We start from the raw sequence: 24,320 nt of genomic DNA, 5'->3' as shown, positions 1-24,320 counted from the left end.
GTAATACATCATTAAATCGTTTTAAAGTTGCTATTTAATTTTTTTTGGCAGGTCCTGACACTAAATTAATGCAGAACAGCGGTAAGACAAAGTTTAAGAGGACAAGCATCGATAAACTGTTGAATACTCTAGTAATATGGGTAAGATACTATAACAAAATTAGGGGAAAATCACTTGTCATTTTTATTTTAATATATTTCTTATATGTTGCTGGGAATTCTTTCAGAAATCTTCATTCTCCTTGTGTAATTTGTTTTTGGTGATTTTCTTCTGGGGCCTAGTTATATTGCCCTCTACTTTCTAGATTATAATTTCATGGGTGGAATTTTTCATGAGAGGGAAGATAGTGTTTATGGAGGCTGTCATGGTCTTGCAAGTTCTCCATGTTTCAAGTATTTGTTTTTAAAAAAAGAAAACATAATTTTTGAGGTAGTTCAGTTCTTTTCTTGTCTTACCTTTGCTCATGTCTTCTCAACATAGCTTGTGGATGGAGCTGGCTTCATGGGTATGTGACCTGTGTAATTACACAGGTTCCCCACTCAAATGGGCCTCATACTTGGTTTATTCATCTATCGCCATGTAGAAATTATCAGTAATTTTTGAACAAGGGATCCCGTATTTTCATTTTGCACTGGGCTCCACAAATTGTGTAGCTGGTTCTGCTTATGAATCTTCTAAGGCCAGGTCAGAGTTTTCCTCCTTCACAAAACTTCTGAACCTCCTTAACATGGGATTATTTCTTTCCTCTGAATTTTTGTTCTTTTCTGCATTTTTTGACATTTTTTTCCTACCATTCATTTACCAAAAACAGTTGACTATTCCTTGCATGCTACACTTTTGTCAGTTAATCTTGTGCTTCCTCATGCTGTGCATCTGATTGTTATCTGACTTTTTGTGTAATACTGCTTTGCCTCCTTATGTTGGAATTAAGTTGGAAGACATTGACTTTAAATATGAGGACAATGACTTTGAACCAAGCCCCCCCGCCACCCCAATCGCAGACTCACAATCAATTATAAAGAATCTGAGCTCAATATATATTTGCCTAACTGATATAAGATAGTGGGACTCTGAATAAAGAAAGAAGGAAGTGAACTCTTACTGGGCACAAAATACTGGACAGGCTCTGTGTTTTACATTTGGTATCCTCAGAACTCCCACTACACCCATCCCCTCGGGGCAGAGACTCCAGGGCCGAGGGGACGTGCTTAGCTTGTGTCCCCTCCTGGAATTCCCTATTTAAATGGCCCTAACCCCACTTCAGGGCTTGCATGGAAATTGTATGTATGTCCACCACAGAGTAAGATTACTGATTGTGAAGGAGAGACTATCCCACCTTTTCATACTAGAAAATCGAATAATCCATTATTAGAATTAGAAACTGAGTCCATCCTACTTAGGGCATTTAATGCCAAGTACCACCAATTTTAATGCTCTTAAAGTAATTCACTTCAATTAATTTGTAGTATTAATCATTGAAATAAAAGAGGATACCATGATACAGGTATCAAATTGGTAGGATTTCAGGAATTTACAATTCTACTTTTCTCTAATACATGGTTTTCTAAGGTACTTGTAAGTCAGGTTTTTCCATATTTTTTTTCTAAATAAATGTCTTCTACATGTATATTTTGTTCATGAATGAATAAAGAGGAAAGCAGTCCTAGAATGCCAGAATATTCCTTCTTGGAGGAAAAAGGAAATAAGTTCAATACATTTCTATTCCCTAGCCCCACTCCTCCCTCAACAGTGGTTGGTCTTGTCTCTTAACACAGTATGACACTTGGCAAAACAAAGTCCCCAGAATCCCTTGTTCGGCTCAGGTCTTACCTATTCACTGACTTTGTGTCTTTCCTTTCCAATGCTGGCATTTGAACGAACCTTGCTCTCTTTCTAGATGCCTCCAAAATGTTTGCTTTGCTAATCCTGATACTAATCCCAATTTAAGAGTTGGCTAACAGTTTTCAGATTGCTTCCCACTATTTTTTAATCTCAAAAGAAAAAACATCCATGTCATGCTGTATGTTTATTAATCCTTCTTTATTTTGTGGACCGTAAATAAGGATTGTGCAGCTAGATCTGTGGCCAAGAGTCTTGACTAGTCTCAGATTATTCTTTATCCCTGACATTTTCTTCCTTTTGCTTTTATGCCTTGGGTGACCATATAATTTATAATTCAAACAGGGACACTTTTGAAGGGGAAAGGAGAAAGCACAATTAGTATGACATCTGGACAACAGATATAAACTGGGGAGGACCAGGGCAAATCAGGACATATGACCTTCTTTACTTAAGCCACTTAAGTATATGCACTCATCACAAATCAAGGGTGTGAATTTATTGGCTTTGTGACCATGGATGAGTTACATAATCTTTCTGTGCTTCTGTTTTATTTTGTTCTGTTTTTGATTCTTAACCTGTGAATAATGATTGTCCCTATCTCAGACAATCAGTGGGAGAATTAAGTGAGAAAATGCATGTAAAATATTTTACCAAGTTCCAACATGAAAATATTGAATTTTACTTGTATGATTAATGATAAGTAAGAAGAGCTTTGCCTATCTTTTCAAATGACCATTTCTTGGAGTTAGGAGTGTAACGGTATTGTGTTGGGATGATGAGTTTTGGGTTCAAGTTAACCTTAGCCAGACTTCTATTCTCATTTCAGATTTTTGGGTTTCTGGTATGCTTGGGAATTATTCTTGCAATAGGAAATTCAATCTGGGAGAATCAAGTTGGAGACCAATTCAGAACTTTCCTCTTTTGGAATGAAGGAGAGAAGAACTCTGTCTTCTCAGGATTCTTAACATTCTGGTCATATATTATAATCCTCAATACAGTTGTACCCATTTCATTATATGTGAGGTAAGATGAGAATTTATACTATAGGTAAGCCACTTTGTCAAAAGACCATTGTGCATAATCATGTTCTGTAATCATTTTTGTTTTAAAATGATGACAGTGTGGTCGATGTCTTGCTTTAACTGCTTATGATTTGCTACATCTGTTACAAATCAGGCAACTAAACTGCTTAATCTGCTTAACTTTTACATTTTCAAATTATAATAAATGCATTTTATTTTATCCTTGATTCGATCTGGTTTCTTAGGGATCTTATTCTTTGGAAAAATGGACTATAGTGTCTCATGCAACCTAATCAGTTAGAATCGGGTTGATATTGGGTAAGAAATGGAAGAATACTTGGGGACATCTATTCTGATGGTGACTCCCTGCCACTAGTCTGGCTCCAGATACGCAGATTTGGATTCTGTTCCACCACTTAGTAGCTCCATGACCTTGGGCAAGTTATTTCACTTTCCAGTCCTCAGTTTCCTGATTTTAAAAGAAAAGAAAATAGCATTTTACTTAATAGTGAAGAGTAAACAGACTGTAAAGCTCTTAAAAGAATGTCTGACACATCGTAAGAGCTTGAGAAATGTTAATTTTTCCTATTATTGTAACTATAACATAAAAAAGTTGAAATATAGTTGGTAGCACCTGTCCATTGTTAAATAAGTATGAGTTGTAACGCCCACCACAATACCATCTGTCATTTCTAGATTTGGTCTCACAAAAAAGAGCTAAAATGACCTCTCTTTTTCTCTCTCTCTCCACACACACACACACACACACACACACACACACACATACATACACACGCACACACAATACTGTATAGGCACATATATATGTGTATTTGTGTGTGTGTATTCGATAAGGCTTAGAAGTTGGCCCTAGAGTGTGTAGCTGAGATACTTTTGGTCCTAATCCTACCAAGATTGCACCAGACTATCTCAAAGGCACTGGAGCCAGGGTGAGACGTGGTTGTTTGACGTCCCTCATCACCAGTACTTTAATAATACAAAAAAATTACCGGCTCTAAATCCCCACTAATTTTTACAAGCTTCTTTTTCTCTCTTTCCAAAATCCTGGCTATGATGAAGCAAGGGAAGTTCAATGCACAAAATCCACCCTTGTTTTGGAGAGCAGTCAGGAAACTGAAATGTCAACTTGTGGGAAATTTACTTGAAGTAGTGGCATGTGGCCACAACACCGCAAATTGCTCTGGGCCTTCTGGAGCTGTGGTCAGAGCAGGCTCTATTTAAACTGTATCCTACTGGCTCATCTTTGATTCCGAGGACCTCTTATGCTTGTATCCAATTATAAAGTCTGTAGTAAATCCTGCTCTTTGCCAGAAGAGCTACGGTCAGCTTTTATAGCTTTCCTTTTATGTCCTAAACGAACCATAAATGCTCATGGTGGCTTACCATCTGTACATGTGCAGTTTCATATGTCCTCACAAAGGAAGTATATTCTGTGCATGTTCTTTCTTTGAAGTGCGTTGGCATTTTTCACTTAATGATTTGAAAGATTGGTGTTGTAGAGGTCAAGGCTAGATTCCCAAGTTAGCCTTCCTTTTCCTTCTAATGTGTCTCTTGCAGTAATGAAAAGAAAACCTAAGTGGAATAGTTCAAACCCAGGTTCTGGTTTTGGCACGACCACAAATAGCTGCGTGACCTTGAAGAAAGCGCTTGGCTTCTCTGTGCCTCAGTTTGTTTATGAACTATGTGCTGCTCAGTGAAATGGCAGGATTAAAATAATTGATCTGAGTTCCTGTCTGCTCCAAATGATACCACCTTACCCCAGATAACATTTTATATTTTATATAAAGTGCTTCCATATACTTTATCTTACTTATGCCTCCCAACAACCTTCTAAAGTAGTTACTGCCCAACTTCTTTCAGAAATGAGATTATTTGTACAAGCTCATGGGGCTGATTAGGGATATAACCAAGATCCAAAGCACGACTTCTCTCCCTAAACTGTGTCTGGTTTATTACTCAGTGAAGACATCAAGAAAAGGAAAAAAGAGTCTAGAGCTCTGTACCTGTTGTAAGGCATAGTAATGATGAGGGTAAATGTGAGCTTTCCTCTCAACAAACAAGAGCAGTGATTCTGATCTGAACACGAGGGGAGGAGCATTCCAAGGAATTTCAGGTTGCTCAGTCCTAAAGACTGAGACCTACAAGAAGAGAACCCTCAGGTTTTTCTCTTTGGAAGGGAGGCCTTCTATAAAATCTTCCTCTAGGCTTTCAACTAGGTACAAAGAATAAATTAGGACTCTATGTCACTCGAGGGTAAAAGTGTTGAATTTACTTTGAATGGTTAACAATTCCACATGAACAGAGGGTGTTGATGTTGGTAAAATATTTCTGTGCTGTCAGTTTGTTTATCTGTAGTATTAAAGCATACCCAGCTACAGTTTTTTAATACATCATCTTAAGAAATGCAGCCGTGTATTCCCAAGGAATTAGATGTTGGGTGGTTTTCTTTTTTCCCAAAGCAATAGGAATTCATTTCGACTTTGCTTGTTTAGCCACAGATGGGTGGAATCATAAGCCTGCTCTTTGAGCATTCAGGCAGAAAACACTAGGCACTTGATTATGCTAACTATGAACATTTGTCTCCTTTTTTCTGCCATTACAAGACAAAGAGCTGAATGTTCCACTATGACTCTCCTAAATCCTCTTTCCCAAATAAAAAGGATACCCTTCCTCTCCACAGACTATTTTAAGATCTAAGAGTCCAAATTAATTTGCAATACTTCCATTGGTTTGAAGTGTGGTACAGAAGGATCAGATGCTATTGCATTCATTTTGCTTTGAGTTTTCAGGGAGCTCTCTCACTTCTGAAAGATGAAATCTTCATATTGTTTGTACAGCTACCTCCGTAATGCCATTCTTAAGGTCAGGTCTGCATTGGTTTTATCAATTGCCTGAATTCTTGTCTTGGCTCTGTGGTTAATTATTCGTGTCATCTTTGGTTAGTCACTTAACTTCTTGGTCTTAATGTCCTTACTGGTGAAATTAGGGTCAGGATTCATTCATTCAGCGCTGATGGACTGCTTATTACAGGCAAAGCACTGTGCTTGGTCCACTATAAGTGCTTTTTTTTTTTTTTTTTTTTTTTTTAGTGAATGAGATAAGGAAAACAAAGCTGAAATGGAAAAGCTAGCAAGGAATTTACAAGGAAGTGTGGCGGGGAGAAGTGGGGGGTACAGATGGGTAAACTATAAAAGGAAAATATATAAACAAATTCAGAATATGACTTTATTTTTATATTGTAGGATTCTACAGAGTCATAGTGTGATTTTTAGTTTAGGTGAAAAAAAGTGTTACCATTTAAATAGGTCAAAAATGAATGGGCACCATACCACTTTTGGAGAGGGAAATATTAGGAGCATAGAATGTAATGCTAGAAAGGATTTTGGTTTCATCTTTTGTCTTCAGGGAGACAAATGTTCAGAGTTAGCATAATCAGGCCACTATAAATGTTCTCACTTTACAGATGAGAAAATGAAGGCTTAATTCCCATTAAGATCAGAAATGGGTCTTTGCTATTGTCATTACTGTGTTACACTCTTCTGGATGACCTTGTTAATGTACTAAGACATATAGCAAAATATCAGTGAAGAGATGTCATGAACCTGAAATGATAATAACTCTATTAGAAAGTAAGAGCATAGTCAATGGGATTATAGACCTAGGAAATCCAATTGAATAATCCTGTGAGTCTCTTAGTAAGATAATTCATTTAAATGTCTGATTTTGTGTCATAATCACATTTCTTACTATTAGAAAAAAGCTTTTAATGTTAAAAAAAAAAGACATTCCTTTAGGTCAACAACAATTTAAACAATGATCTTATCAATAAAAAAATACAATGCGCAGGAACACATCTATCAATCTACGGTGTGGACTTATATAAAAAACAAAGGCAAACCAAAACTAAACTAAAACTCTTTACCAGTAGAATTAGGTATTACCTAATACCAATTTCAAAATTGAATTACTATAAAGATTTATCCTTCTCCTTGAAGTGGCATTGATATAGTAAAATATTAGTTCTTTTCCAATAATTAAAAGTTTAATGTACACTTAATACAAGTCTTAAATAAGTTTTATGAGAAAGCTGGTACATTGATTCTAAAGTTTGCATAAATGAACACATTGATTCTATCAGTAAGAATAGGTGAGTAATTATAGCTAAGAATTTTTAAAGAGAATGTGTTCTCACATCCTCCCAGGTATTGCCAAATTTTATAAAGCTGCAATAAGGAAAATAAGAAATGTATTTTTTCCTTTTTTTATTATGTTATGTTAGCCACCATACAGTACATCATTAGTTTTTGATGTAGTGTTCAGTAATTCATTAGTTGTGTATAACACCCAGTGCTCCATGCAATACATGCCCTCCTTAATACCCATCATCGGGCTAACCCATCCTCCCCAAAACCGTCAGTTTGTTTCTTGGAGTCCATAGTCTCTCTTGTTGATTTGTCTCCCTCCTCTAATCCCCCTTGCCTTCATTTTTCCCTTCCTTCTCCTCATGTCCTCTATGCTATTCCCTATGTTTCACAAATGAGTGAAATCATATAACAATTGACATTCTCTGTTTGACTTATTTCACTCAGCATAATCTCCTCCAGTCCCATCCATGTTAATGTAAAAGTTGGGTATTCATCTTTTCTGTTGGCTGAAAAATATTCCATGTATGTATGTATGTATGTATGTGTGTGTGTGTTTGTGTGCATGTGCATGTTTGTGTGTGTATGTATATATATACACACACACCACATCTTCTTTATAATCATACACACACACACACACACACACACACACACTCCACATCTTCTTTATCCATATATCTGTTGAAGGGCATCTTATCTCTTTCCACAGTTTGGCTATTGTGGACATTACTGCAGTGCACATTGCGGTGCATATGGCCATTCTTTTCACTACATCTGTATCTTTGGGGTAAATATCCAGTAATGCAATTGCTGGGTCATAGCATAGCTCTATTTTTAATTTTTTGAGGAACCTCCACACTGTTTTCCAAAGTGGCTCTATCAACTTGCATTCCCACCAACAGTGTAAGAGGGTTCCTCTTTCTCCACATGCTCTCCAATATTTGTTGTTTCTTCCATTGTCAATTTTAGCCATTCTAACTGCTGTAAGGTGGTATCTCAATGTGGTTTTGATTTGAATTTCCCCAATGGCTAATGAGGATAAACATTTTTTCACATATCTGTTAGCCATTTGTATGTCTTCATTGGAGAAGTGTCTGTTCATGTCTTCTGCCCATTTTTGGACTTGATTATTTGTTTTTGGGGTGTTGAGTTTGAGAAGTTCTTTATAGATCTTGGATACCAGCCCTTTGTCTGTAGTGTCATTTGCAAATATCTTCTCCCATTCTGTGGGTTGTCTTATTGTTTTGTTGACTGTTTCCTTAGCTGTGCAGAAGTTATCTATCTTGATGAAGTCCCAAACGTTCATTTTCAATTTTGTTTTCCTTGCTTTTGGAGACATGTCTTGAAAAAAGTTGTTGTGGCCGATGTCGAAGAGGTTACTGCCTATGTTCTCCTTTAGTATTTTGATGGATTCCTGTCTCACATTGAGGTCTTTCATCCATATTGAGTTTCTTTGTGTATGCTGTGAGAGAATGGTCCAGTTTCATTCTTCTATATGTAGCTGTCCCATTTTCCCAGCACCACTTATTGAAGAGACTGTTTTTTTTCCCCATTTGGTATTTTTTCCTGCTTTGTCAAAGATTAGGTGACCACAGAGTTGAAGGTCCATTTCTGGAGTCTCTGTTCTGTTCCACTGGTCTATGTGTCTGTTTTTGTGCCTATACCATGCTGTCTTGGTAATCACATCTTTGTAATATAGCTTGAAGTCAGGCAACATGATGCTCTAAGCTTTGTTTTTCTTTTCCTACATTCCCTTGGTGATTTGGGTCTTTTCTGGTTTCATAGAAGTTTTAGGATTGTTTGTTCTAGCTCCTTGAAAAATGCCAGTGGTATTTTAATAGGGATGACACTGAAAGTGTAGCTTGCTTTGGCCAGGATAGACATTTTAACAATGCTTATTCTTCCAATCCATGAACATGGAATATTTTGCCATCTTTTTGTATCTTCCTCAATTTCTTTCATAAGTGTTCTGTAGTATAGATCCTTTACCTCTTTGGTTAGGTGTATTTCTAGGTATCTTATGGTTTTTGGTGCTACTGTAAATGGAATTGATTCCTTAATTTCTCTTTCTATGGTTACATTGTTAGTGTATAGAAAAGCAACTGATTTCTGTGCATTGGTTTTGTATTCTGCCATATTGCTGAATTGCTGTATGAGTTCTAGTAATTTGGGGGTGGAGTTTTCCACATAAAGTGTCATATCATCTGCGAAGAGAGAGAGTTTGACTTCTTTGCCCATTTAAATACATTTTATTTCTTTTTGTTGTCTGTCTGCTGAGGCTAGGACTTCTACTACTGTCTTGAACAATAGTGGCGAGGGAGGGCATCCTTGTCATGTTCCTGACCCTAAGGGAAAGGTACCCAGCTTTTCCTCATTGATAATGATATTCACTGTGGATTTTTCATAGATGGATTTTATAAAATTGAGGAATGTTCCCTCTATCCTATACTCTGAAAGGTTTTAATCAGGAAAGGATGCTGTATTTTGTCAAATGCTTTTTCTGCATCAATTAAGAGGACCATATGTTTCTTCTCTCCTCTTTTATTAATATGTTCTGTCACATTGATTGATTTGTGAATGTTGAACCACTCTTGCATCCCAGGGATAAATCTCACTTGGTCATGATGGATAATACTTTTAATGTACTGTTGGATCCTATTAGCTAAGATCTTGTTGGGAATTTTGGCATCCATATTCATCAGGGATATTGGTCTGAAATTCTCCTTCTTGATGGGGTCTCTGCCTGGTTTTGGGATCAAGGTAATACTGACCTCATAGAATAAGTCTGGATGTTTTCCTTCTGTTTCTATTTTTTGAAACAGCTTCAGGAGAGTAGGTATTATTTCTTTGAATGTTTGGTAGAATTTCCCAGGGAATCCATCATGTCCTGGACTCTTGTTTTTTGGGAGGTTTTTGATCACTGCTTCAATCTTGTTACGGGTTATTGGTCTATTCAGGTTGTCAGTTTCTTCCTGTTTCAGTCTTGAAAGTTTATAGGTTTCCAGGAATGCATCCATTTCTTCTAGGTTGCTTAATTTATTGGCATGTAGTTGTTGATAATAATTTCTGGTGATTGTTTCTATTTTCTTGGCGTTAGTCATGATCTCTTCCCTTTTGTTCATAATTTTATTAATTTGGGTCCTTTCTCTTTTCTTTTGGGTAAGTCTGGCAAGTGGGTTATCAATCTTAATTTTTTCAAAGAACCAGCTTCTAGTTTTGTTGATGTGTTCTACCGTATTTCTGATTTCTAATTCATTGATCTCTTCTAGGATCTTAATTATTTCCCTTCTTGTGCATGATTTGGGCTCAACTTGTTGTTGATCCTCTGGTTCTTTAAAGTTTAAGGATAGTTTCTGTATTTGGGATATTTCTTTTCTTTTTTTTTTTTTTCCACTGAGACTTGGATGGCTATGTATTTCCCCCTTAGGACTGCCTTTGCCATATCCTGTAGGAAAATGTGTATTTTCATTCTCTTTAGTGTCTATGAATTGTTTAAGTTCTTCTTTGATTTCCTAGTTGACCCAAACATTCTTGAGCAGGACCGTCTTAACTTCCAGGTGTTTGAATTTCTTCCAAACTTTTTTTTCTGATTGAGGTCCTGTTTAAAAGTGTTGTGGTCTAAGAATGTGGAGGGAATAATGTCAGTCTTTTGGTATCAGTTGAGACATGATTTCTGACACTGTATGTTGTCTATTCTGGAGAAAGTTCCATGTGTGCTCGAGAAGAGTGAGTATTCTGTTGTTTTAGAGTTGAATGTCTGTATATATCTATGAGGTCCACCTGGTCCAGGGTGTCATTCAAAGTTCTTATTTCTTTGTTGATTTTTTGCTTAGATGCTCTGTCAATTGCTGAGAATAGAGTGTTGAGGTCTCTTAGTATTAATGTATTATTATCAATATATTTCTTTATTTTGGTTAACAGTTGGCTTATGTAGTTGGCTGCTCCCATTTTGGAGGCATAGATATTTACAATTGTTAGATCTTCTTGTTGGGTAAACCCTTTAAGAATATATAGTGTCCTTTTATATCTCTAACTAAAGTCTTAGCTTAAAATCTTATTTGTCTGATATGAGAATTTTGCTACCCCAGCTTTCTTTTGAGGTCCATTAGCATGAAAGATGGTTCTCTATCACTTCACTTTCAGTCTGGATGTATCTTTAGTTTCAAAGTGAATCTCTTCTAGATAGCATATGGATGGGTGCTGTGTTTTTATCCAATTTGTAACCCTCTGCCATTTTATGAGAGCTTTTAGGCTGTTTACATTGAGAGTGGTTATTGAAAGATATGATTTTATTGTCATCATGTTGCCTGTGAAGTCCTTGTTTCTATATATTGTAAATTTCTGTTCTATATCACACTTGGGGTCTTTGTCCTTTTATAGAAGCCATCCAGCCTTAACATTTCTTACAGGGCTGACTTAGTGGTCACATATTCTTTCAGTTTCTGTAGGTCCTGGAAGTTCTTTATCTCTCCATCCATTCTGAATGACAGGCTTGCCAGATAAAGTATTCTTGGCTGCATGTTCTTCTCATTTAGTACCCTGAATATGTCTTGCCAGTCCTTTCTGGGTTGCCAGGTCTCTGTGGACAGGTCTGATGTTATTTTGATGTTCCTCCCTCTGTATGTAAGGAATCTTTTCCCCCTAATTGCCCTTAAGATGGTTTCCTTAGTTCTAAGATTTGCAGGTTTTACTATTACATGCCAGGGCATTGTTCTGTTCTCCTTGATCTTGGGAGGGGTCCTCTCTGTCTCTAGGACAGGAATACTTGTTTCATTACCCAGGTTAGGGAAGTTCTCAGCTACAGTTTGCTCAAATATGTCTTCTAGTCCTCTCTCTCTCTCTCCACCCCCTCAGGGATCCCAATAATTCTGACGTTGGAACGTTTCATGGTGTTATTTATTTCTTTCTCTTTTAATATTATTTCTCTTTTACTATTATTTCTCTTTTACTATTGCTATATTACTATCTATTTCTCTGTTTACATGGATTTTAATCTGTTTGTTCCAGGCCTCCTCCTGTTCCTTCTTTTCTATCAATTTGTCTTTTAGATCACTAAATCGTTCTTCTGCCTTGTTTACCATAGCTGTTAGAGCAGCTAGATTAGATGGATATCATTGATAGCACTTTTAAGTTCTGCCAGATTAGCTCTCATTTCTGCCCTTAGAGAATCTATGTTGCCATTAATGGTTTTCTCCATCCTAGCTATTGTCTTTATAACTCTCTGAGGTCTATTTCTGACAGCTTGCTTATATCCATATCCATTAGTTCTGTGGCAGAGGTCACAGTCTGTGAATCTTTCCTATTTTAGGGGTTCCTTCTCTTAGTCATTCTATTGAGGGGTGGTTGAGGGAATGTACAGAGTCCAAATTATTGACCACAACCCAAGCAAGATGCACCTGTTTTATAGGGACCTCAGGATTGGCTTCCTCTTGTTCTTCCAGACTGTCTTCTGGGGGAGGGGCCTGCCATGCTGTTACTCAGGCAACCCTGTTTGAGCAGAGTTCCCCTGCCCCCTTTGGGGGGAGGTGGGAAAGGGCTCAGTGAAAACCGGTATTTTGGGGCTTTTGTGTCTCTTCTGAGAGTCAGAGCAGAAGTGACCATAACCAAACCTCTGTCTCAGAACAGAGAGATCTCAATCTGCTTTCCACTGAGCTCTCCATGTCACACTATCTCTGTTTCTGTCTGTGCTATTAAAACTGCAGATTCCTGGGTTGTGCATCCCACAGCAGTGCTCCCAGCGCTTGCTTCCAGGTCCAGGTGTGTCTCTGTCCTTTGTGCTTCTAAAATCCATAGCCACCCCCAATTTTCCTGCACTCCCCTGCAGCTTGAGGTTTCAGTCTGGGGAGTTGCCATAAAGTCTCTTCCCTGCCACTACTGGTCTGTGAGTCTGTGCCTGGTCCCCAGCATGGGAGCCTTTTGCACGCCAGCGGTGCAGGATCCCAGAGGCTCTCCCACTTCCATTTATCTTTCAATATCTACCCACAAAAATCACAGCTCCCCACTTCATACCTCGAGACCAACTGCCAGAGATAGTCTTTTTGTGAGATCTAAATATATCTTCTTACATCTCAGGCTGATTTTGTGGGTATTCAGAATGGTCAGGTAGATATCTACCTCATTTCAGGGGACCATTTGAAATAGGGTCACTTACTCCCCCACTATCTTTTTCTCCCCCACTAAGTGACATATTAAGGAATAAAAGTGAAATCCCTAGAGTAGATTCTAGTGAGGAAGATAATTTATAGGTGGCATGGGAGCATCCCAACACAGTAAGGGAAAAGATTTGTTGTTCAATAAATGATGATGAAAAAACTTCATAAAAATTGAAATTAGCACCTTGTATGTACATCATATTTATAAAAATTCCAACTGTGAAAAGGAATTAAATGGGGTAAAATTCAGTAAAGAACCAGGAGAAAAATAAAGATGTTTGTATATATAATCTTGGCATAGGGAAATCCTATCTAAGCAAAATTCCCAAAAGAGAAACTATAAACTATTGATAAATTTGATCAATTAAAAAGAAAACTTCTTCATGCAAAAATAGTGGAAACAAAATTAAAATACAAGTGATAAATTGATAACATTTTTATGATGTGTATGTATGTACATTATACATAGTAAATGATAATTTTTAGTAACCTAATTGCACAAACTTACAATGTTAACATTTTTGGAGATTGATTTAGTCTTATATATGACAAAGATTTTAAAAGTTCATACATTTGGCCATAGAAATTTCACTTCTAGAGTTGGAAAGTCATAAATTACCACTAGAACCTGAAGCAATGCTCTTTTCCTGGCAAAGAGGCAAAGTAGTGTAACAACAATAATTACAATATTGAGATTTACTCAGTATCTATTATGGTTTGCTTAGTGCATTATAGAGCTGCTGCTTTTATCTCTTTTGACAAAGCAAAGCACATCAAACAATGTATTAGAGAGAAAGTCCTCAACGTACACATTTCTTTAGATCTTCTTTCTGACAAACATCTTTAATCATAGTCACTTTCTGCTAAGATATAAGAGAAATGCCAACTTAGGTTACCTAGGAAATTTCTACTGGGCCTGTTTAATATAAATGGTGACCCATGGGACATTCTCCAAGGTTTTATGCAGAGTCCTTCTATTTTTTCATGGTGTTTCAGGGAAATAACTTTGGCAGGTTCATAATCAGACTCTGCTGAGATGCTTCTCAGCAGGTCACTAGAACCTGGGGATGGAGCATCCATATTTTCTCCTACACTCTCAAGACTTTGATGGACTTCTTACTTTGGCAAAGATTTGTGTGTTCTGAAATTGATGGAGCATTTCTTTTTCTCCATTTTAATGGATGAAGTATGGAAGTGATTCGTCTGGGACACAGTTATTTTATAAACTGGGATCGGAAGATGTATTACTCTGGAAAATCCACACCTGCTGAAGCTCGGACAACTACTCTCAATGAGGAACTGGGCCAGATTGAATACGTTTTCTCTGACAAAACAGGAACCCTCACTCAAAACATCATGACTTTTAAAAAATGTTCTATTAATGGGAAAATCTATGGTAAGGGAAAGAGTTCTTCTTTCTTACTGATATATATATATTTTTAAGATTTTATTTATTTGACAGACAGAGATCACAAGTAGGCAGAGAGGCAGGCAGAGAGGGGGGAAGCAGCCTCCCTGCTGAGGCAGAGGCTTTAACCCACTGAGCCACCCAGGCGCCCCTCTTACTGATACTGTTAACAGTTCTTAAAGACCATAAGCAACTCTATTTTGTAAGACAAGCCATTTATTTCTGGCTTTCTTATTAATATGGGTACTGCCAGCATCTAACATGGTGCTCAGCATATAATAAACACTCACTAAATATTTCTTCAATGAATGTTGAATAATTGAGATGAAACTTTGTATTTGTTACCATTTGGGAATAGAGATAGGGGTTAGATCTGATACTATCTGAGATTGCTTTTGGTGCTCTGTGTAATTATGCTCCAGGTGCTTAATATACCCATATCCCAGGGAGGAAAAATTTTTTGCAACTTAATTTGCTCAGTAAAAGCAGTGTTTCATACTTGCTTCCTAACAGCTCTGGAAGTGATGTTAGGGCCTGTGTTTGTAAGAATTTATAGTTCATTCCTAAGAATTCACACTGCACAGGGCTATTTTGAGTGACCAGACAAGCTATATCATTACTATCCAATTCCTGTTTGCTCTTGTCAGGACACCTGCTCTGAATTAAGATTTTCAGGCATTCTTTTTATATGTGACCCTTGTCACTCTGATTTTGGCCAGTTATTAGATAGTTCTGCTGAAAGCATGGGAGATTAGCTGAAGGTTTCCATTGGGTGTCTTGGATTCCTGATCTCTCTTCACTGACTCCGAGTGCCCAGGTTTTCGGTACAGAAATTTCAAGAAGAAATAACTGAGAAAGAGAGGAAAAACTTCCCTTTGTCTCCTGATAAGAAGCTTTACACATTGCCAAATATTTTAAAGTAAGATTTGATCTTGAACAAAATTAAGAAACACAAGAAGTTGATTTTTATACTCTGCTGCCTCTCGACCTCCCTTTGCTGTACCCCCACTCCTTTAACCCACCTCTCCTCTGCTCTAATTCCCCCCTTTCTGGGTGAGAACCAGACATTTCTTAATCTGGCCTTCCATAAGCCCTCAGTTACACTGTGCTTTTCTCTTATCACTATTACAGTAACTTGTAGGTAAAATAGAGACTTACCCTAAAAAAATTTTTTTACATAATTTTTAGGAGCTTTCTAAAAATACTGGCTGAGCCCAAAGAGTAGTTTAAGTGGGAAAATTTTAGCCAGAGTAGTAGAAATTTTTTTAAAAGATTTTATTTATTTACTTGACAGGGATCACAAGTAGGCAGAGAGGCAGGCAGAGAGAGAGAGAGAGAGAGAGAGAGAGAGAGGAGAAAGCAGGCTCCCTGTTGAGCAGAGAGCCCAATGTGGGGCTCTATCCCAGGATCCTGAGATCATGACCTGAGCCGAAGGCAGAGGCTTTAACCCACTGAGCCACCCAGGTGCCCCACAGAGATATTTTTAATTTGGAGGACATTTTGGATTTTTTTTTTTTGTCATGGAACATATTGATAATAACATAATAATGATAATATCACTTTTAGGAAATAATGCTAAGTAACTTATCAGACATGTGTACCAGGATTTCTTTGTAGAGATGTTTGTCACAGGTCTATTTTTAGCAAAGGCCCTTGATTTTCACAAGTATATATATCCCAAGACCTTTGCAAATTTCCAAATTTCCAAATCCCATGACTCTTGCAATTTCCCTAGTAAAATGCAGAACTGAAATATTTAACTAACCTCTTTAATCCCTTAGTTTATATACTATTATAATTTATGTATTTTTGATGTCATTTAAATATATTCTTACTAAAGTACTCACAGAATGTTCAAGAATCACTTTTTCTTGTTTTCCTATAGATTGGTCTTGTTTATATCATATATCCAGCCTTGGGAAAATTGGGCATTCTACTCTGATTTATCTAAATCTGTTTTCTAGCTCAGAACTTTTATTTTCTTCAACATCTTTAACTTTTCTTCACTTTCATCACCACCTTTATAAGCATGCTCCCTTTTGAGGGGTCCTTTTACAGGAAGGCACAGCTTTGTTTCGTTTTTATCCGTTATGAGTTACTGCCTTACGGCACAATGATTGGAGCATAATCTTAGTGAGTTTGAGATTTAAATTCTAGGAACATGTCAAGTTTCATTCACTGGCTTGGGGATTCTGCCCATGTTGCAGTCACATAGCAGTCCAGATTTAGACCAGTGCTCCAGAAAAACAGCAAATACTGATTCATCAGAGGCTTTTCTGGGTCATAGCGTTGTGTAGTGAAAAGAGAGAGACTCAGGTTCAAAAACATACAAGGCTGACATTTTAGCCTCAGTTTAGTAATTTCCCATGGATTTCTGTTCTCCGGTTCCCTCACTCGTAGAACAGGAGTGAAAAATCTTCACAAGTTTGTTATGAAAATGAGTGATAATACAAGTGGCTGGCACAGGATTGATCCAAGAAATTCTTACTATCTTTGCAAGAAATATAGTCTTGGTAAATGGCATTAAATCTTCAAATGCTAAGCAAAAATTAGAAAAATCTTAAAAGCTTCCGAAGAGGAGAAAGCTAAAATAAATTATGCTATACAGCTATTATACAACCATTCAAATTTAGATTCACAAAGAATTTTAATGAGCAGAGAAATTCTCACAAATTCTTAGGTTAAAAACAGCAGGAACCAGGCATTTTTGAACTCTGTGATAAATATATGTTTGAGCGCACACACACACACACACACACACACACACACTCGATGTTAAAGAAACTCTATAAATATTTGTTATCCCTAGGGGGTGGGATTATTAGTAATTTTTATTTTCTACTGTAAACATCTTGTATTTTCCAATTTATCTATAATAAGGATATATTGGCTTTATACTAAGATAAATTATTTTTAAATATTTGGCACATACTTGTCTATGTGTCCATGGGGGCATGGACACTGTTTAACATTTACATGCTAATTTGATCTTGATATTACATAGCTGTACCTGGCCCAAACCGAGATGGAGATGTACTCACCAGGCTCTAATATTGGTGAGAATTGGTCTGTCTAGGATGTCATTTTGAATGCCCCAGGATAAAGTGGAAAACAAAAATTTGCCTCTGGCAAACATCATAGGTAATGTGATAGCAGAATGATAAAATTTACAGAAGTACATGATCATGAGCTTTATATTTTCTTTTAATGCATACTGCATTTTAGTTCTATCTTGGGCAAACCTGGGTATTTCTCTGGATTAATCACTGTGTCTAGGCCTATAGTTTGAAACCACTCCTAAAAAGTCTACCTTTGAACTCATAATGCCATCTAGTAATGGTGCTTTAATAAATGTATTCCTTAAAATGAAATGTCTAAATCTAGTTTTAATTTCATTTACTATTCTCAATTTGTTTTGGCAGGTGAAGTTCCTGAAGACATGGGTCAGAAAACAGATATACCTAAGGTGTGGAGGTGATAAATTTCATTCTTACTTTTAATTTCAAATTGTACATGTGTTTCTTTTTTTTCTTTTTAATTTTAAATTTTAAAAATTTTAAAAATTAACATATAATTTATTATTAGCCCCAGGGGTACAGGTCTGTAAATTGCCAGTGAATCGTACACTTCATGTACATGTGTTTTTAAAATGAGGAGTTCCTGAATCAGGAGGCCTGATTTCCACTGTGACCAGATGAAATATTTAGTATATAACTTTAAAAAAAATAGATTTAGATGGTTCAAAATCCCTTCTATTGAGGTCCCTCAATCACAGAGTTCCTTCTGTTTTATTCTTTTAGAGATATTTCAAAGTATACAAGGTAGTATTTTTTCTCCATATTTTACATAGGTGGTAGCATACTCTCTGTGCTGTTCTTAACTTTCTCAATGATATATTTGAGATCTTTCTAGAGTAGCGGAATTGGAATTCCACTAATTAGTGGAATCACAAATGGAATTGCTAAATCAAAAGGTATGTACATTTGTAATTAATAAATATTGCCATTGTCTCCTTTAAAATTTTTACATTGCCACAAGCAGTGTACAAGAGTGTTTTCCCCTACTCTTACCAACACAGTGTTTTGTCAGAGTTGTTTTTTTTTTTTTTTTAAGATTTTACTTATTTATTTGACACAGAGAGATCAAAGTAGGCAGAGAGGCAGGAAGAGAGAGAGGAAGCAGGCTCCCCGCTGAGCAGAGAGCCCAATGCGGGGGCTCAATCCCAGAACCCTGGGATCATGACCTGAGCTGAAGGCAGAGGCTTGACCCACTGAGCCACCCAGGCACCCCTTGTCAGAGTTTTTGATATTTGACAAGACTATGTGAAATGATATGTCAATATGGTTCTTGTTCTAATTTATTTTTTTATGAGTGAGGTTGGACACCCTTTTTATATAGTTAATAGTTGATTCTATTTCATCTTTACCCATTTTTCTGTTGGTTTGTAATCCATTCATGGTTTCTGCAAATATATGTCACTGGTGTTAAGCTGTTTTCTCTGTGTGCTGCTAGATGCTGTTTGCTAATGCTTTATTTAGATATGTGCCGATGGGTTTGTAAGACACATCAGTCCTCAGTGGTTTTGGGGGAGGAGGTGAAGTCTGTTTTGCTACCAATTTTATATTTACTTCGGAAAGAGAATAATTTTTCCTATTTTTCATTATTTTTGTATTCCATGGGACAGTTTATATAACATCAGAATGATTTGTGCCTTAAAGTTGAGTAAAGAAGTCTCTTATGATCTTTTTAATTTTCTCTTTGCGGCTATTTAAAAAAAAATAATTTCTTATTTTTGTTTGTCTTTTTCCTTTTTTATCTTGATTACATTAGAAAGTTGCCCCCTTCTTCCACAGAAAAGTGCAGCTTTGGGTTTTATTTATTATTCGTATATATTTTCCTGTCTCTGCTTTTCTCTTTATTAATGCCATTTATCTTCATTTCGGAAGATTTTTTTCTTTTTCTAACTTCATACTTGGATGCTTAATAACTTCATTTTTCCTTTTTTATATACAAATATTTGTTTTTTAATTTTTCTCTGAATACTTCTTTAATTTTATCACATAGATTTGGCCTGTAGTTTATTAAACTAATTTTATTTTTGTCATATCAATTTGAATATCCACATTGAAACACAGATTTTTAAGGAAGAGTTTTAAAATTCCCAAGGGCATAGAGTTTTCTCCTCCACTTTATTGCACTTTTAATAAAAGAACAGATTTTTATTCTTTTTACTTTCTTGGGATTTATGGGGTTCTCTTTGTGACTTAATATAGTCAATTGTTGTCAGCATTCCAGGCTTTTTAAAAGAAAGTGTATGTATATTCTGTTTTCAAGGTATAAATTTCGCTAGATGTCAGTTATTTCTACCTTGTAAATTATATTATTTAGGTCTTCTATTTCATTATTATCTTTTATCTATATCACCTCTTAGCATAAAAGAGGACAATTAAAGTATTTTGAAAATCTTTCTATATATATAGCTCTTATATAGCTTGAAATCTTTGTTTTGGAAGTATTGATGCTATTTGAGGATAAATTGATACTCATCGTAGTACATTTTTATTGTGAATTACATAATTTAGCATTAAAACTGCTCTCCTTTGACTAATTTTTTTAAAAGATTTTATTTATTTGATAGACAGAGATCACAAGTAGGCAGAGAGGCAGACAGAGAGAGAGGAAGGGAAGTAGGCTCCCCACTGAGCAGAGAGCCCGACGTGGGGCTTGATCCCAGGAACCTGGGATCATGACCTGAGCCGAAGGCAGAGGCTTTAACCCACTGAGCCACCCAGGCGCCCCTCTCCTTTGACTAATTTAATTCTTCTTGGCCTGAATTCAATCTTAGTTGATGTTAATGTCATGACTTCTGGTTTCTTTTCATTTGCATGGGCCCACCTGCTATTTTCTGTGTTTCTGAATGATTTTATGCGTGTCTTGTGTGTATAGCATATAGCATGCTTATGTATAGCATATATAAGATTAGAATTTGCTTCGCATTCCAATCTTTTAATAATTGAATTTGGGCCATCTACATAGGGGTATGTATTGTTTTAGTTATAATATTTGAGGTTGCATTTTGTGTCCAACATTAAAATAATTTGTTATATGGATTCTTTATTCTGTATGTATGCATTTCTTACAATGTCTGGGAATATTAGGAAAGTATTTCATTGTTTTTCTACCATATACTTTGAAGAGATTATGTAATATTCTTAATACTTTTTTTAAGGCAATGTCTATTAATTTCTCAACGTAAACAATGATGAAATTACATTTCTCCTTTCCCTCATATTTTCCTATTGTTATATTTTAAATTTTTCTTAGTCCTAAATACATATGGATTTTTATTAGTTGATTTGAAACTTTAAATATCATCTTACCTTCAAAAATAAAATGAGGAAATCCGTATTTTCCAATTTTTTAGCTGTCTTTTCATCTTGCATAGTCAAGGTATATAATATAGACATTTTGTTTTGGCATCTTAATCTCTATTTCTTTTAGACTTAGTCCTTCAGTTAAAGGGATTTAGTGCTCACCCTTAACTAGTCCTTTACTAATGATTTTCCCAGTTATCTCTTATTTGAATGAAGTTCATCTTCTAGTTTCAAGAAGGGTTCGGAATAATGAACTGTGTGCTCAGTTTATACTCAAATGAGAGCTTGATTGGTTATAATCTCTTTGAGTCACAGTTTCTTCTCTGGGAGTGTTAGGGAAGTCTAAGGTCAGTGTGTATTTTACTCCTTACTAGTGACTTTATCATTTTTTCTCCAAATGCAGTTGTTTTCAAAACTTCTTACATGAACCAAACAATCTATGATTAATAAGTCTCTGTGATTCTGGGATACACAACTGAGTGTCCTATATGCAGGTCTTCTCAAATACTTGGATATAATAGAAAATATTCTATAGTTTCCAAAACAAAGTACATATTAAAAGTATTTTCCCATCAACTGTTTATTTTGCCAAGACACTATCATAAGATTAGTGCTTTCAGTAATAAACTTTTAGAAGTACATTCTGTGCTTTCTGGAAGTTACTGAATAACAGGGACCTTCACAATTGAATCCTCCTCCACTATTTTGTTCTACCGTATTTCTTTTATCATGTTTTTCTTTTTCTCAACACATTTTAAAGTGTATAGTTAACTGTTATTAAAAATACTCATGATGTTGTACAGCAGATTTCTAGAACTTTCTCATCTTGCGTGATGGAAACCCTATACTCATTCAACAGCAGCTCTCCATTTCCCCATTCCTCCAGCCCCTGGAAAAAACCATTCCACTTTCTGTTTCTATGAGTTTTACTATTTTGGTACCTCATGTAAGTGGAGTCATTCAGTAATTATTCTTTGGTGACTAACTTATTTCACTTAAACATGTGCCTTCAACATTCATGTTGTGGCATAAAGACAGGATTCTCTTTTTTATGGCTGGATAATATTCCATTGTATCTGTATGGCACATATTCTTCATTCATTCATTCATTAGTTGATGGATATTTACATTGTTTCTACCTCTTAGCTATTGTAAATAATGCTGCAATGAATATGTGAGTGCAAATATCTCTTCAAGATCCCAGTTTTAATCCTATCATTATTTTATGCAGTACCTCCAGAGAGATCTGAGAAAGTATGCTGCAATAAAACACATTAATATTTTTGCATTGGAAAATATTAATTCATACTAAGTGGACTCAAAAAAAGTCTATTAGACACATACCATTTTAGGTCAGATATTGCTGCCAATAAGAACTCAAGTCAGGTCAGGTTTTGCCACTGAGTAGGTTTTGAAAAAGACATCACTTTTAGGGCTTCTTTGGACGTTGGAGTTGCAATAAGTATTTGGGGATCTGTACAGCCATTGCAATTTTTTTACTTATGGTTTCGGAGAGGTCACTGCTTTGGTGCTTGGCTCTGAAATGAGAAGATAATACTTAACAGTAAGGAAGAAACAGAAAGCCATTGTAGTGCCAGATGTTTGGGGCTGAAAAATCATACAAGCACTAAAAATACATAGAGGAAGTGTTTTTGAATTTTAAAAGATTATTATTGGATTGAGATGTATAGTTTTTTCCCCCTATTTTTCTTCTACAGAAAAATGAGCCTATGGACTTCTCAGTCAATCTCCAAGCAGATAGAACATTTCAGTTCTTTGACCACCATCTGATGGAATCTGTTAAACTGGGGGATTCCAAAGTGTATGAATTTCTTAGGTTACTTGCCCTTTGCCACACCGTAATGTCAGAGGAAAATAGTGCAGGTAAGTACAAAGTATGTCCCAGTGGTGAGCCTTTTTAAATCAGAAATGATACTTCATTTAAAATATTTGGAATTAGAAGGATGTTCAATTAAAAGTATACATTGCATAAGGGGTTTACCTATCACTAGCTTTTCTTTGCTTTTATTCATATACTGAGTATTTTCCAAAAATTATGAAGAGACTGAAAAGGAGAGAAAAAGAAGAGAAATAGAAGTAATGGAAAGATGAGGCCCAAATGTGCAAGTACAAGGGGATGAAATCTTTCTAACAATTGAGCACCATATTTAACTGTGAGCTTCCTGGTAGCCAGGACAAGCAGGAAAATAATAGCTCAGGTGCTTAGCTCTCATCATTAACACGAACAACTAATAGGTGCAGATGATGATCATGCATATGTGTAGAATGAATGGGTTTTCCCAGTAGTGGGGGATAGATGCACACAGATAGTGGGATACTCTTAGTTCCCATTATGAACAAGTCCTCACACTATTAAGATGGTTGTTTAGGACTCAGAGTTCATAGAATAGAACAAAATCAGCTGGGCCACTTCAATATTGAAGTGATGAGGCAGGTAGATAATGGTATAGTGAATCAGCTTCTTGTTTCAGTTGAGTCCAATCTATTCCATTTGTGAGTTTTATTTCTTTCTGCTACCAGTGAGTGAGTAAATATTACCACCCAAGTAATTTCAACTGCAAAGTGAAATATATATAAAGACTGTTGAATGTATGTATGTATGTAATATATATGTGTGTATGTATATGTACATATATATATATTTGCATGTCTTTTCGCTCTCTATTTTTTCTGTTCTTGCAATTACATTCAAGCCATAGTTTTGTCCTCCATGATGCTGGAGTAACACTTTCCCCCAGTTTTAATTACTGTGAGGATTTACATTTTTATATTTATGACTCAAACTGATCTTTATAATTTTAAGGCCAATGATTAATTATATTTTTATCTGAGGATATCACAACGCCTTTAAGTAAGGCATTTTTTATCATTGCCCTTTGAGGTTATTTCATTTCCAAAACTTTTTTATTTTAATAGTAATCTTTTTATTTTAATGTTATATACCTTCTTAGAGCTCTTTGAGGATCTTAATTATTCTTAATTGGAAATTTTCTTTTGTTTCCTCTATGATTTTTTATTTTATGGAATGTTGTTCTTTGAATTCTGTGTCTAATTTTCATTTTCTCAAAGGTTTGATGACTTGTGGTTGCCTATTCTTTTTGTTTGTTTACAATTGCTTATTTAGAGATGACTGTTCTTTGTATTTGAGAATCCTTGTTTGTCCCTTGGTGAATGTAGATTCTGATTACAGTGGCCAATCTCCCCAGATTGTGGGGGAGAGATAAAATGCATAGCTCATCTTCTGGGTGTGGAGTTCCTCTCTCCAGGAATTCATATGATATCTGGGCTTAACCATCTTACTTTCTCAGATGTAGTTCTAGGAGTCTGTGTCAAAA

At 36.0% G+C, this 24,320-nt stretch overlaps 1 protein-coding gene across 11 annotated transcripts in view; it reads left to right on the top strand.

Moving 5' to 3' along the window:
- Positions 1–24,320, top strand: part of ATP8B4 (ATPase phospholipid transporting 8B4 (putative)) — a 290,737-nt gene that overhangs the window by 190,471 nt on the left and 75,946 nt on the right. For all 11 annotated transcript variants that reach the window (XR_007128694.1, XM_047737429.1, XM_047737432.1 and 8 more), the window contains 5 exons: positions 52–140; positions 2,669–2,865; positions 14,370–14,578; positions 18,013–18,056; positions 22,683–22,848. Coding sequence is in view for 10 of the 11 variants with exons in the window: in XM_047737429.1 (XP_047593385.1) it covers positions 52–140; positions 2,669–2,865; positions 14,370–14,578; positions 18,013–18,056; positions 22,683–22,848 (705 nt within the window). In the remaining variant the exon portion in view is untranslated. The remainder of the gene's footprint in view (positions 1–51; positions 141–2,668; positions 2,866–14,369; positions 14,579–18,012; positions 18,057–22,682; positions 22,849–24,320) is intronic.

This window comes from Lutra lutra, chromosome 7 (assembly GCF_902655055.1).
Source record: "Lutra lutra chromosome 7, mLutLut1.2, whole genome shotgun sequence".
Classification (NCBI taxonomy): Eukaryota; Metazoa; Chordata; class Mammalia; order Carnivora; family Mustelidae; genus Lutra; species Lutra lutra.
The sequence above is the reverse complement of the archived record's forward strand: the minus strand, read 5'-3'. Positions and strand labels throughout refer to the sequence as shown.